Source organism: Lepidothrix coronata, unplaced genomic scaffold (assembly GCF_001604755.1).
Source record: "Lepidothrix coronata isolate B3197 unplaced genomic scaffold, Lepidothrix_coronata-1.0 Scaffold191, whole genome shotgun sequence".
Taxonomy (NCBI): Eukaryota; Metazoa; Chordata; class Aves; order Passeriformes; family Pipridae; genus Lepidothrix; species Lepidothrix coronata.
Window position 1 is genome coordinate 1,552,334 of NW_016690371.1, and position 15,250 is coordinate 1,567,583.

At 38.0% G+C, this 15,250-nt stretch overlaps 1 protein-coding gene across 1 annotated transcript in view; it reads left to right on the forward strand.

The window, feature by feature from the left end:
- The window catches only part of PHEX (phosphate regulating endopeptidase homolog, X-linked), a 99,717-nt gene that overhangs the window by 71,980 nt on the left and 12,487 nt on the right, over positions 1-15,250 (forward strand). Inside the window, exons 15-16 of the mRNA XM_017831507.1 lie at positions 3,251-3,309; positions 14,362-14,416. Of these exons, the coding sequence (XP_017686996.1) occupies positions 3,251-3,309; positions 14,362-14,416 (114 nt within the window). The remainder of the gene's footprint in view (positions 1-3,250; positions 3,310-14,361; positions 14,417-15,250) is intronic.

The following is a 15,250-nucleotide window of genomic DNA, read 5'->3' on the forward strand; positions in this document are numbered from 1 at the left end:
CCACTACAGTAGTTAATAGGTAATGCTGCAGGACATCATTCAAAGCTGTTCCTTTTTCACATGCTTATAGCAAATGAAAACAACAAACAATTCTAGACTTTTTAATTTGTTTATTTTGTAATTAATAAGAGCTTGGAATGTGTTATGCCTGTCTCTTTTTTCTATCCTTCTGTTAGTAGATAAACTGCACTGAAATTCTAACCAGACCTAGAGTAAATGCCCAGGCAACCTGACATCAAACAGAAATGAGAGAGATACTTCTAAAATTGCTTCACCTTAAAATTTAACAGCAACAGCTATTTATTACATGCCTTCACATGGAAATTTGGTGTGTTATTAGTTAAGGTCTGTCACTGAAGGCTCAGTCTTTTCAAGCAGCTCAGTGAAAGAGGATAATAGATGAGAAGTGAAGTTCTTCTGCTAGTCTGAATGGAAGCATTCTTGGTTATTGCTACTCTTTTGTGGAAAATACTTCCTAAATCTTTCTGAGAGTGGCTCATAATGGTACAACAAAATGCTGGAATGGAAATATGCTCCTTTCAAAGTGTTAGATATGAAATTAAGCTCTATACTCTGCTTGCAACTAGAGAACTCTTGTTCTTTCTGTATGGCTCCTAAATCTCTTTTTCCTCACTGCTTAAAAAGACAAGAACTTCATACAGGGTCATTTTTGAGGCCTTGTTATGAAAGAGCAACTTAGGAAGAACTTAGTTCAGTTTTACAATGAGAAAATCAAGGCTGCTCTTGGTCTTTGGCTCATAGTAAGCTCGGGAAACAGGATGGGCTCTGTTAATGTTGTGGTAGATCATGAAGAAAGAAGCTGTCTCGGGATGGGGATGCTGTGGTATGTCTTAGTAGGTAGTCTACAAGCTCCAAGTCTGTGAATTTACAGGTATGAAAGTACGGCCAGAGGATGGTGTGATGTCCTCCCTCAGTAACTGTGGACCAAATGTCAACAGCATTCACCATTGTTCTTAGGCAAATTGAAGTGTTCCTGTGGTGACAAGTACATGTGTCACTAGCTCCTCACTCAATAAAAATGGGTGCAAACTTGTCCTGTTACAGAGGTGTCACTTGTCAATGAAAAGCTCTTTGACCACTGCTTGTGGTGGTTCCTGCCTTCAACTAGCTGTGGTAAGCCCCCAGGGCTGCAGCAGCAGAGAGGATGGGGAGAAGAGCAAAGCACATTAGTGTGTTTTGAAGTATCTGTTACCTGTCTCAAGCCCTTGATTCTCTAACTGGAAATGAAAGGCTAAGAAGAATTTGCAAAAAGGGAGGATTTGCTGTTCCAGAAGCTTTTTTCATGCTAAAAGTTGCTGTTTGTGAGAATGGAAAGGCTATTGTAGGTAGAACAAGCCAACAGGGTGAGATGGAAGTCAGAACACTATGTGTCTTTGATCAAACTTACAGTAACGTGTAAATTAAAGTGTTGAGTGTTTCAGGTGGATCCTTTTCAGATTGTTTCTCTCCTTGTCAGAAACGGGGCAGTCCCCCAGACCTACTGCAAAGCCTGGAGAACAGGTCCCAGAGCATATGTGGCAGGCTTGCATCCTTCAAAACAGTTCAGCTAATTGCTGCTTTGAACAAACATGACATTGAAATGTAGTTGATTAAACCTCCTAATTTTTTTTCTTTATCCCCTCACCATACACATTCTTCCTTCAATTTTCCATTATCTCATTACATTACCTCTAACATTTAATCTCCTTATTATGGAAAAAACCAGAAAACACAACAGAAAACAACCTCCCCCTTCTCCTCCCATTCACAGTCTCCTAATAAACAAACCAGGGAGAGTTATCTGTGGCAATTAGAGCCTATAATGTGATGGATGGTTAAGATACGTACATGATAGCATTGTTGTTGCCTTCATCGATTAGTTTTTCTATTTGATGCATTGTAAAATAAGCTGCTCAGCTTGAAGAATAACAGAAGCAGTTAAATTTATTGATAAAACACGAAATGCTGCCATTTTAAAACTCTTCCCTTTGTTACATGGTTTACATGAGGACATTAGTTGTCAGAAAAAGAGTCAGGATCTACAGATGACTCATTTATTTGATAGTGCTATTTTAAAACACAGATTGTGTACATGATTGTTTCTGATATCACACATTTTCCATGTTCTTGTAGATCTTCCTTCATCTTACTCCTTGTTTTGCAGTTTCTATCTCTTCTCTTTGAAGGAAATTTTCCAAAGCAAATATATTGCATTCATGTAGCTTTATGAAACTTTGGAGTAATGCATTGCTAAAGACATCAGGATGTTCCTGTTTGGAGATTTACTGGACTCATTTCTAATTTATTATTAATTAACCACTAATTCTCATCATCTTTATTACTTTTATCTCAGTTCTTCCTTACAAAATCATAAGGTGAAATCTTGGGCTCACTGAACTCAGGCTTTCATCTGAGGTGATTTGGATCTTGCTGAAGTCAGTTGAGATTTTCCAGTCTGTGGTTGAAGCCACTGTCAATATATATGAGCTTAAGCTAAGGCGATTCTTAAATCCTATTTGCCATTCATAGAATCATAGAATATTCTGAGTCGGAAGGGACCCACAAGGATCATTGAAGTCCAATCCTATTCAAATCTAGGTTTTCCTCCAGTATGTATGAGAAATCAAACTACGGGAAGAAATGCTTTGCATTAGGTTTATTTGTTTAGGAGCACACTGATGGCCATGTTCATTGTGTAGGGTACAGAACACGAAACTGTTCATTTTGAATTTACATTCCCAGAAAGTACCAGCTTGTGTTGCTGGCATAAACCTAATTGTTCAAGTAGTTGTTCAGCAAAGCCTCTGAAACCACTACACTTGTTTCAAAATACTCTCTAATTTCAACAGGGAGTTTCTCCACACATGATTAAAATCCACCCAAGAGAGTTTTCACAGCTGCTGTCAGTGTGGCAGCCTCTGCTGCCTGAACTTCAGTTCATCAGCACGGCAGACCTCTCAAGCACAATGGTCACCTAGAAATTAAACGGATTAGGTAATAGAAAGCTTAAGAATCACTCCAGTTGAGCCTTCATTGACTGTACGCACTTAAACTCAGTGAACAGTAGATTTCAATGTTCTAGAAAGTGTAGGTAGCATGTGTTGAAATAGAGGAATACTTAAACTTTAATGTATTCTAGATCCTTAATATTTTTAATTCCTTCTACTGAGTTCAATTTTTGTCTTTACTCCTTTTGTTTATAGACATGAGTAAGTGTACTGACAGATATATTCTTTTGCTCTTACTACAGGTGGTTTACAAGCCCAACTACTGTAAATGCTTTTTATAGTGCATCTACCAACCAGATCAGTGAGTATCTGATTTCTGAGCCTAATTATAAAGTGCCTGTTTGGGATTGTATGTATCAAGCGTCAGATAATAGCTGTACCATTTTTGTTGTTTGTGACTGAAAATTAAAAGTTCAAACGTGGTAATTCAGCTGTGAGACTTAAGTGAGAGGATAGTTCTGTAAAACTTAGGGCTCTCACAGATTTGAACTCCTGTTCCTCGATGTCAGCTGAGTTGCAGTGGCTATGTATGTGTGCTCTGTCCATTGCAAATGATAGCTTAAATCACTTTTGTCAAGGCTTAGATTTTCTGTCTTCCATTTTCTGTAACAAAAACATGTGTACACATACCTCCATAAATATACAGTGATAGCAATTCTGACCTCTAGTATTGATAGATATGTAGCAATAAATGACTAGAGGAGACTATGATATAGACCAGAAAACCTAAGAAGAGGTGTCCAGTGGATTTGTTCAGTATATGCAAGCACAAAGAGTGGTATCTGTAGCTAACTTAAAATTCTTACCTTTATAGTTTGATGAAATTATTTTGTGTGTACATTACTATCTTATTCTAATTTTAGTTACTGGTTGTTTTAGATAGCATAAATTCAGGTGTGGAAACATATAAGGTAAAAGAGTTGAGTTCTTAAAATATGTGTATGGATTTGGATGTTCATTTCTGTTTGCTTTAATGTGACTTTGCATTGCAAATATCTAATGGGCTTTAAAATTCTATACCAGTGTTTCAGTGTACAACAGAGTCACCTTTACCCTGGCACTTCTCTTTGCTCTTATTAGCTTTAGATGTTGAATCAGCCTTCTTGTTCTATGCCATCAGGGTCTGGAAGCTGGCTGCCATCTTCTCTGTGATCTTGGTCCCCAGAGACAGGACTATCAAAAATTGCTGGGTGACTCCCCCTTTTTCTCCTGGATCTCTTTTGGTAGCAGAGAAGTAGTTTTTGAAAGGCACAAAATTAATATATCACACTGAAGAAGTTACAGCAGGGGACTGACAATCTGAGTCTGCTGGTATCTGCTTCTACCAATTTTTGTAAACAATGTTGCCTTCAGACCACTCACTTAAATTCTTTCGTGTCTAAGTGACATCATTTGTAAAGTGTGTATAATAATTAGGCAGCTCTTTTGATTAAAATTATTTCTAGGTTTAGATAGCTCTGCCTTAATTAGAGGCCTGCCATCATTAAGCAGTCACATTTTTGCTGATCATCTGAGGGAGCACTTGAGGCTCCCCTGAGCCGGTCACAGCTCTGAGGTGCCCGTGAAGCACGACAGCTGCTCTTCCCGAGGAACTCAGCACCAGACACCACTGATGCTGGAGATGCATCGTGTGAGTGGAGAGAAAGCCCAGTCAGCACGAAATGAGAACCATCACTGTTACGGCTTCTTTAACATTGTATTCTTTCAAGTTGCAGCAGTGCTCCGCTCTCAGCTTCTCTGCTGTGGCACATTAGAGAAAACTGTAATGAGAGGCTGGGGTCACGGAAAATTTCACAGTCACTGTGTCTAACAGTGTCACGAGGCAGAGAGTTTTCAAATGTAACGCATCACTCGTGGGTGTAGAGGCAATTGTATTTTCTGTCGTAACTGCTGACCTTCTTGTTCTGCTAGCACATGACCTGGAAGCTTGGACAGTGCTATTCACAGCCCTTTTACGACTGTTTCAAAGAGGAAAAGGATTAATGTGGATCTTTCTGAGCAAAACCCTCTCCTACCAGAGAGAGAGGTCCAAATGTAATCATACCCTAAAAATGATGTGCAACAGGAGGGAAGAGTCATAGAAAGGCACAGCACAGTCTTTCACTGCTGGCTGGTGTGTTTTTATTGAGGAAGAGGCCCTGTGAGATGTGGGAGGAACATTCTCAGGTCTGAAGTTGCTGATAAATATTTGACACATCACTACTGTGTTTCCATTAATGCTGCTGGGAAAGAATGGCTCTGCTGGAGAATGAAGTTTGCAAGCCTATGCATACTCATATTGCCTGATATATTTGCTGGATAAATCTCACTGGGCAAATCTCACATCCAGCAGTTCCTACCTTACTGCTTTGCAGCTGTGTTTTCAGTACTAATCCATACAAAGTTCAGAGGGACTGGTCACACGCTACAAAAGCTGTAGCATTTTAAAGGCCTGGTTAAACAACCAGGAAAAAAAGATTCTATTAACCAGAATAATTTGAGAATAAGAATTAAGCATGAGCTCTAGCAAATGAAATTTATAGTTGTCATATAGCAAGCCCAGAAAGATTTTGAGGACCAACTTTTTAAGAGCATAAGAACTAATAGGAGAACCTTCTTTCAAATACACTGAAAGAGGAAAGTTTCTAAGACATAAAAGTAAGATAATTCATTGCATTGGAAGAGTTTGGAAACTTCTAATCCTGGAGCTTTTTCTTATGAGAGGTAAGTCCCAGAAAGTGTTTAAAATCTAGTGTCAATGGAAGGCACTGTAGAAGAAATTCATACAGTGAACTGTGACAAATATAAGGACCAGATAATATTCTCTCAGATATTTCAAAGGAACTTAGACATGACATTGATGAACAACCTGCTTTGATGATAGCTTATCACTTATAGAGGCCTCAGCACAGGAAGAATAGGTATGGCAAGTGTCAAATCCTTTTTTTTTTTTCAAAAAAGAATTCATGGGGATCTGCATAAAAAGTCATTTTCTACCCCTATATGAAGGAATCTGGTCGTGACTACAACATGATTGAATAGACAGAATGAATAAGCATGTGATATAATGGTGAAGAGTGAATGTGAGTATGTGAGTTGCTTTTTGCTTTTTATTTTAGAAAAAAAATCATGGTTTCTTAGTCTACTAGAGTTTTTTTGAAATTCAGAATCCAAGTAAGTATGCTTGATATACTATGTTTATTTCCATAGAACACTTTTGATGAAGTTCTTTCCCAGTGCTATTACCTGGATGTTGTCATGGGACAACAAAGAAAGTCCTTTCATAAATTAACAGCTGGATTTTAGTGTGTTCAAGGCTCATCTATTTTTGCTTTTTGTGAGTTTTCTAAGGGGAATTTGAGAAATAAGAATTTTAAAATACATAATAGAATTTGATTATGGAAAACAGTGTTTCTACATTGACTGGAAAACACTTGGTTCCAAAAGTTGATTCTAAAAATTAAGACCATTTAGTTTGAAAATGGAAATGTACTGTGTGATAATGTCGGCATAATCACAGCAACTCCCAACTTGTTTAGTCACTGAAGGCTTTGTGAAAGGGTTTAGAGGAAAAACAATATCAGTGCCTTAACCCATGGATTCTGAAAAGGAGCGATCATCAGGTACCTGCAGAGGTGGAGAGGAATGTGGAGGTCCTGATCACTTCTGAACTTTAGGCAGATGCTTCTGCTTTCAGAGCTCAGAGCACAGGAAGGTCTCTGACACACTCCTGATGGAAGGATCACAAATTCTTCTGTCTCTGTGGTCTGTATCACTGACATAAGCATTAAAAAATCACCACAATCTCCATACAAGTCCATTTGATCTTCATATACATGCAGTCTGTTAGTGTTCTTAATTTGACCACTTGGCTACTCAATTATTGGAAGAAAAGGTCTTTTTTCACTAGAAGTGAAAATTAATAGAAAATAGAAACTAGATTATTTGGGAAAATATTTAGATTTGTGAGAATACAGCAAACCTTATGTATGCAGTACGTGTACTGAATTTTGCTGCACTTTAGTGGACGCAGCCTTATGTTTGCTATCGCTTTATTTAATTTTCATTACTAAACTGTTGACAGTTTGAATGACCAAAAATTCTGTGAATATCTCCAAAGAATAAATAAGGAAAAATAAGTACCTGTATCTAGGTAAGATGTCCTGCAAAGAGCAGACTTTAAAAATATGGTACATATAATTTATCTTATTACAAGTTTAGTCCTGATGTTCTCTTTACAAGAGTTCTATTTATTTATTTCCTCTTTTTCCATAATTCAAAGTGACTTAGATTAATTACTATGCATGTTTCTAATGGTTGTTAATAACTTTTCAATCCTAGTTTGGATAATTTTTCAATTTTCTGTTCATTTGCTCGTCAATTTCTACTCAATTATAGGTACTTAATAGGGACAACAGGTATGTGTCATTGCTTTTAGAGTCTCAAATTGTATCTAAGTACACTTCATATAATCTAAGCAGCATGAATACTATCTTTTTAATTATCATAATTGGAACACCAAAACCACATTCCTGAAGGATTAGTTTATTTTAATGCGCTCTAGAGCAGTCAACAAATATGTGCTGAAAATAGACATAAGTGATGATCAAAGTATGCTAGCGTACTTCTGTTCAAGAAAAGGTTTTATTTCATTACAGCACTAAAATATTGCCCCTTGAATATGTTAGGGATAGAAGGGAACTGTTCATCAGACATTTGGTGTGTTTAATTTTTTTTCCCATACTTATGTTTCTAGAATATATAAGAAAGTGTAACATTTACGGGTTGTGAACAGTAATGAAAAAGGAGATTTACAGTGAACTGAGACAAATATAAGCAATACACTTACGAAGTGTAAGTTTGAATAGATGTACTGGATAGAAGGGAACTGTTCATCAGACATTTGGTGTGTTTAATTTTCTTTTCCCCATAGTTATGCCTCTAGAATATATCAAAAAAAGTAACATTTATGGGTTGTGAACAGTAATGAAAAGGAGATGTACAGTGAACTGAGACAAATATAAGCAACACACGAGGTGTAAGTTTGAATAGATGTATTGGATAATTAACTAATGTTGATATTATCTCTGTAAGTTTATATCCATGCTCCTTCTAAGTCATTTGTGCTGGTACTGCAGTTCTCTAGTGAAAGTCAAGAGGCCTCTTTAGAGAGTGGCTTCATTACATGTTACAGGAAGGAGATATAATCTACAACAGAATTTAAAAATTGCATTCAAATTAACATCCATAGAGAAAACCAGAGATGAGAGCTCATATTAGCCAGTAAGTATCATCTTTACAGGAAGCATTAGGCAGATATTGATGCTGGCAGCTTGCTGATGCTGTGAGTTGCAAGGGAGAACTCTTATCTTGCCAGGAGGCAGGGGAGTGTTGGCAAACAGCACACGGTGCCGTGGCCAGGGGAGGACAAGGGGCCTGCACACAGAGGCACTTTCTCTTCCCTTAAGAACCACACTAATTGGAAGGTTATTGATGAAGTAGTTTCAAGTGTGCCGTTAGTTTCCAGGAGGTTAATGAACATAACGGATTTGAACTGAACACTTTCCGAGCCCTGTTATTAAGTAAGCTTTAAATGTTCTTAAGTGAGCCCTCATTTTCAATTTTCCCTATTTACTAATGACCACTATTCTCTTTTATTTAATTATGGTCACAGGTGAGATGACATATGATCCTTACATCCATTCTTTATTTTTTCATCCTAAAATTCTTATCTATGAATGTATAAAATAGAAGAACTTTTTCTTTTTCCTATTTCATCCCTCTCCCAGGGAATCTAGTCAGGTTTTTTCCCTCAGAAAATAAAGATTAAAATTTCTTCAAAAAAACAGATGTTTTCACAAGTTTTCTAGTCTCTTAGCACAGAGTATTCATTGGCCTCTCACAAACCACCTCATGTTTCTCCTCATGTTTGCCCCACTGAGTTTGGGAAATACTGGGTTCTCTCTTTTTCATGAGCAGCAAAAAGCCTCTTGTCAGGTGAAGTAGAAACTGAGCCAAGAATTAAACCAGAAACTGCTGAGTCCTTTGCTTTAAGATCATCACTTCCCTTTACCTCTTTAATGAATTTATTCACTACTCTTCATAAAGCTAAGCTTTGTATTCATGCATGGCATGGAACAGTTACTGTGCCTTACGCAATTGATATTTTCTATTCCTACACAATTTTTGTTTACTATTCTCCTTGTCCACAGGACAAAACTTGAAATTAAACATAATCCTGTGTTTAATTGAGTCCATGTTATGACAGAGTTTGATCCCTGTCACCTACATATAGATGCTCAAAGCTGTCTGTGATGCTCAATAGTGTCTGATATGTTTTCTCATGTGTGTTGAATCTGAGAGAGAACTTGCAGGAGACCCTTGCCATCAAGACTGACAGCTAGAGGCCAAACAGGATATGCAAAGCCATCACTGGGATGAGATTCAGTTGTCCAAATACAAGTCTGTGGAACCATTTTAAACAAATGTATCCTGCCCTTTGTGCTGTTTTTAGATAACTAACCAGCTCCCTAGCTGTCTTCACCTTTAATTCCGTATGTGAATTCAATATCCTTTGATTACTGACTAGCAGTTAGTCTTCTGCTTGTATCTTATCCCTTTAAAATTCTACATTTCCTTCAGTGATACTTGAAAAAACAAATTACAGCTTTTAAACACATCTGAGAATTGCCAGTACAACAATTGGCAGAGTACCCTGTATATCACACAGTTTAGCACAGCTGTCTGCCCTATCTGTTACTTACATATGGGATTCACTAGACTGTCAGAAGTTGCTTTAAACAAACCAATCTAATTATTGGAAATTGTAAAGACACTAACTTGGAATAAGGTTTTACTAGATCTTGCCTTGCTCGGTTAAAAACATTTTGCAATGTAACTGCATAATGTAACTGAACTATAGCATTTGAATTCATATTTAGATTTGAACTCCAAATTTCCTCATGATATGGCAAGTCATCTCATGTGTTTTTAGTTACATCATCCATTATTAGTCTGCATTGTTTCAGTGAACTGTCAGACCAAATGTGGTTGCATGTGAACTAACAGTATTACACTGAGTTTAAGGTTATTCATGTGCAAAATGCGTATAATAATACCACGAAGGTATTCATTATATTCATTAATGGCAGTAAAGCCCCTGTAAAATTGGAAAAAGAAAAGCTTCAAGATTTAAATACATTCTAACAAGCTTTATAGCACCTTGCTGCGGGGAGATGCTGAAAATGATACAATGGATAAAATGAAGCTAGAAACCTTCAATTACATTAAAAGTAGTCTGTGCAGGTAGAGCACTGTCAGAGCTACAAGATCAGCATAATTTCAGAGTGAAATATTTGCAGTAAGCCAGAATGTACTCCACTGCTTGAAGTGCCCCTGCATTCCAGAGCAGTAAGATGAGTAAGAGGAAAGTTCAACAGAGTCACTGTCCAAGGGTCCAGACACAGGGCTTTGGAAAGCTAAACCTCCCTAGAGATTAATCTGGCAAGGGATGTGAGGGGCAACAAGAAACATTTCCAGAAGTGTAGCTGTAGCAGCAGAAAGTCTACGGAAAAGGCAGTCTCAGTGCTGAATGAGGGCAGAGAACCTGGTAACAAAGGAGATTTACCCTCAGTGGAGGAGGAGTAAATTAGGGAATATTTAAACAGGGGGGGCATACACAAGCCCATGGGCTCTGACAGGGTGCACCTATGAGCTGACTGATGTTGTTGTGATGCCACTCTTGGTAATCTTTGAAAGGTTATGGTGATTAGGAAAGGTTCCTGAGAACTGGAAGAAAGAAAATGTCACTCCTATCTTCAAGAAGGAAGATCTAGGGAATTACAAGCTAGTAAGCCTCACATCAGTCTCTGTGTACATGATAAAGTAAATCCTAGATGAAGTTTTCTTGACCAGCTTTCTACAATGAGATTACTAGCTCAGTGGATGTGGAGAGAGATGTGAATGTGATTCGTTCTTTAGCAGGAATATCAGCCTTGTCTCCCCTAACATTCTCAAATTCAAGCTGCTGAACAGTGAGCTACTCAAGTGGATAGTCAGGTGGACTGAAAACTGCTTGAACTGATGGGCTTAAAGGGCTGTGATCAGAACACCTGGGCTCTAAAGTGTTGCGATCAGTGGCACAAAGTCCATCTAGCCTGGCTGTGCCACCTTGCCACTGGTAAGATGCATGGATGTAGGGCACCAGTGCTGTTCTATGACAGACGGAACTCAGCTGTCCACAGACCAGTGTTCTTGTGGCATGTGACACCAGTGTCTCTCTCAGAATGATGTCCAATGGCATTGCTCCAAAAGTAGGTAGGTTGTAAGAGGGTAGTCAAGGCAGATTCTGCAAGTCCAGGTCCTAATTGTAACAGATAGATTTGTGTGGGGTCTGTAATAAAACAACACTGTTGGTCAGTAATAGCCATTAGTGTAGGCTCTGAGCCTGCACTAGCAATATAGTGCGCAAAGAGAGAGTCTTTCAGCCTCTGTCTCTCTTCTGGGGCTGTGTAGAGGGAGAAAGGTGCACTACAGACTAAATTTATGGTGAAATGTTAGCTCAAAGTACATTCCCAGTGCCTGTACCCATTCCTTAAGATGTGAAATTATCTGAAGTCTGTCTGTCTTACTCCTTCAGATCAATTCTTAGCTTGCTTGAACTCCAGTGGCATTTAAATAATCCCATTAGTATTTATTGCAAATGCAGCCTACTATGAGCTCTCTGAATTTTGTCATTAATTCTTTTAGGTGCAATATGCCAAGTAAAAAAGAAACAGACTTCACAAGGGAATTGCTTAAATTGAGGAATTCAAACCAGCACAAAATAAGAAACTGTCAGGTGATCTATCTCCTATTACAATTTCAAGGACTTTCTGGGTCTAGGACATTGTTATCCTTGCTCCCTCCAACGATGATGCAGTTGATGCTTGCCTGAGGGAGACATTGCATAAAAAGGGATGCCACGTGTTGCCAGTTCCAAATTTGTTCTTTCTAGTTTTGTGATAGTGGACAAGACTGTCCCTCATTTAGTGCTACTAACCTCTGGAGAACAAGACTCCTTTGCTATAATAGCTGCCAAAGAATTAGTTTCAAAACTAGATAATTATTTTTCTTAAAAAAAACCAAAAACCTCTCGGGAGTAATATATTTCAGTTTCCTGAACTTTTCTGGGATGTGTATTAAATTATACTGGCTTCTCATTCTGCTTTGGCCTGAAAATACTTCCTAAGTTTCCTTTAGTGCAATCAAACTACAGAGGTGTTTCACATAGATACCTAGAAGCAGGAGCCACTCCTTTAACCGGTATTTTGCTCAGTGATGTCTTACCTAAAATGGATCCTGACTCTGAGTAAAATAATTATCAATCTATTATATGGATTCAGCGTTGGAGCTTCTTAGCATTCATTCACATGACTTATTCAGTGAAAACTTTGTCTCGTGGCTTAACTCGCAGCTGATCATATTTCATAGCTGGATGAGCCTGAGTGAAGGTTTACGCCTTCTGTAAATAATGTATGTTACCTCTACTGCAGACAAGTGCAAATTCAATATTCAGTTCTATACCTGGACAAAATAATTGCAGCTCCTTAAAAGATCTTGATAGCCTCTTGGTGTGGTGACAGGCACACAGGATTGTGTGATCATTAAATGTGATTTGTGGAGTGATTGTGCTGCCTTGGTTCATATCATTTTTGGTGCGGGCTCATTTGTTCATTTTGGCCATGATTCCTCTCATCTGCTGTTGTGGGGAAATGACCATTTGAATCATTCAGAGTTAGCAGAACCTAATAATTCCAAAACCTTTTCTGAGGTTCAGCGTTTGGAAGGAACCAGTTCAGATTAGCTTTCCAACTCTTAACACCAGCTCTTAACTTAGTGCACTAACAAGCAATTTTCATCAGGTCGAATGGATATACCATTGCTGTGAGGTGTTTAAAAATATGCAGAGTAAATACTCTTCTCTGTGCACTGGGAGGCAAGGAGAGTCAGACCAGGAAAACTTCTTACTTGACATTGGTAACTTGTGTTTAAAGGTGATAGAAAAGCAAATGATAATATACTTGAAACAACGAAGTAGCATCTGGAGAAGTAAAAGAAAAAGACGCAAATAACGTTCAGAAAATAAGTCTGAAACACATGCTTTTTGTAAGCTGATTGGAAATAGGTAATCATGGAAGCCACAGAGGAGCAACAGAAAAAAGCAGATGGGCAGGCCTGGAGTACATGTCACTCGCCACATCATTTGACATGAATTACACTCAGCATACTGTTCTATTTGTTTGGTTGGTTTTAATTTTTTTTTTTTATTTGAAAGTATGTTTTTTAAAGACTTTGTAAGGAAAAGACAAAGGTCGTGCCTGACACTTTATCACAGATATAAAGAAATCCATGAGCTACCTATCAAAAAAAGATTGAATAGGGTAAGAATGGAATGAATATGGTTTTTGTTTTGACCTGAGTGTTCAGGTGACTTACTGAAGAGAGACCCGTAGGCTGAACAAGCAGATCTTGGGAAAACAAATGAATCACCTGAGGAAATCTGTTCTTCCTCAACAAGGTGATATCCGTGTGGGGTAACCTTCAAAGTAGGTGTATGCCTGTGCTTGACAGATGAGAGTTTGCAACCCAAGACAGTAAATTCCACATTTGTGACTGGAAGGGTAGCACTGTTCACCATGTTATAAAAACTGACTGCTTTATTTAGCAGTTCTTTGAGGTGTTAAACTTTTACTATGTGCGGCTCCACTGTCTTCAGTACCCTGGCAATGAAATATTACCCTGGAATTAAAAATAGACGTGCGACTTCAAATTTGAGGAGCAATTTTGATTCCTATATAATTAGTCTACCAGAAGTAGCCAGGTAATTCCTGTAGCTAGACTGACCCTATAGCCTTAATAATCTACAGCTCTCCTTTACCAAAGTGCCTAATTATGTTAATTTACCTTTGATTTTCATAGACTAAATAAAATTAGGCTTGCATTTTATCACTTTCATGTTTTTGCTGCACTGAAGCCTCACTAAGCTAACACTATTTGAATTCTTGTTGCATTTTATCTATATATTGTTTGTTGATCTGTTACCACATCTGAGTATTCTTCACAAGAAACACTAGGTGTTTTTTTCACAGGAACACATGACTTACACAGGCAATGTGTGTAGTTATGAATTAAAATAAAGTCCTTTCAGTGCAGAATCTTATTGCCATTGTGGTCCTGGAGGAAGGAGGATCTCTGCTGCCTCTCAAAGATTCACCTTCTGAAACTGAACAAATGAGGTCATTTGTTGGGCACTGTGGCAGTTATTCAGCTGTACTGAATTGACCTCACTATACATATATATATATATATTTTTTTTTTTTTTTTGCTATTGCAGGGTTCCCAGCAGGAGAACTACAAAAACCTTTCTTTTGGGGAACAGAGTATCCTAGGTAAGTTCTGCACCAGGGACCCTCATACACGTGAGAATGAGGAATAACAGGGAAAAGTATTGCAGATACACATGGACAAAGAAGAGGGCATGGAGAAGAAGGCTACTCTTGCTGTAGGGCTAGCTTGGCACTTGGGTTGTATGTTCTCACCTGCTGTGTCCTGCTTTTACCATTGAAAGAACTGACTTTGAGAAGTGCTACTTTGTGTGATAACTTTTCTTACCCTTGGGAGCCATATGTGTTGCAGTCAGTTGTCTTAAACTGATGACTGATTTCTCACAGGAATTGCTAATTAAGTGCACCCAAGTGGAAGTGTTTCAATGCTGTAGCACGAAAATGCAGCAGTGTGCACATGGCAGGTATTAAAAAGAATTGTAAATCAGGTAACTAACACTTCCTGAACAGACGTGAATACCCCGAGAAGCCAATTATTATCAGTTTATTGTTTACTTTCTGCTAATATCTAAAATTGACACTGAGCCTTCATTTGTGCCTTTTGAGGTGCATAAGAATATCTCCATGTGCATAAGTGATTGCCTGAGCTGGCCCATGGGCTACTGTAGCTGAGGAAGAGTAATTATAGGTCACACACATTTAATTTTGAAAAATGACTGCTTTTGTGCAGTTCAATAACTTTCTATTTTAGGGCAGGATAAGACCATGAAAAGTTTCTATTGGCAGTTTCTGAAAGTTATTTTGGAGTTATATAAAGGCAGTTACTGGTGAAACATATCCTTAATAAATCTTTGTTAAAAAAATCAAACTTTTTGAAGAGTTTGGGTTTGCCATCTTGCAATCTGGATTGTGTCCTTGTAAATTTAGCAATATATGTAG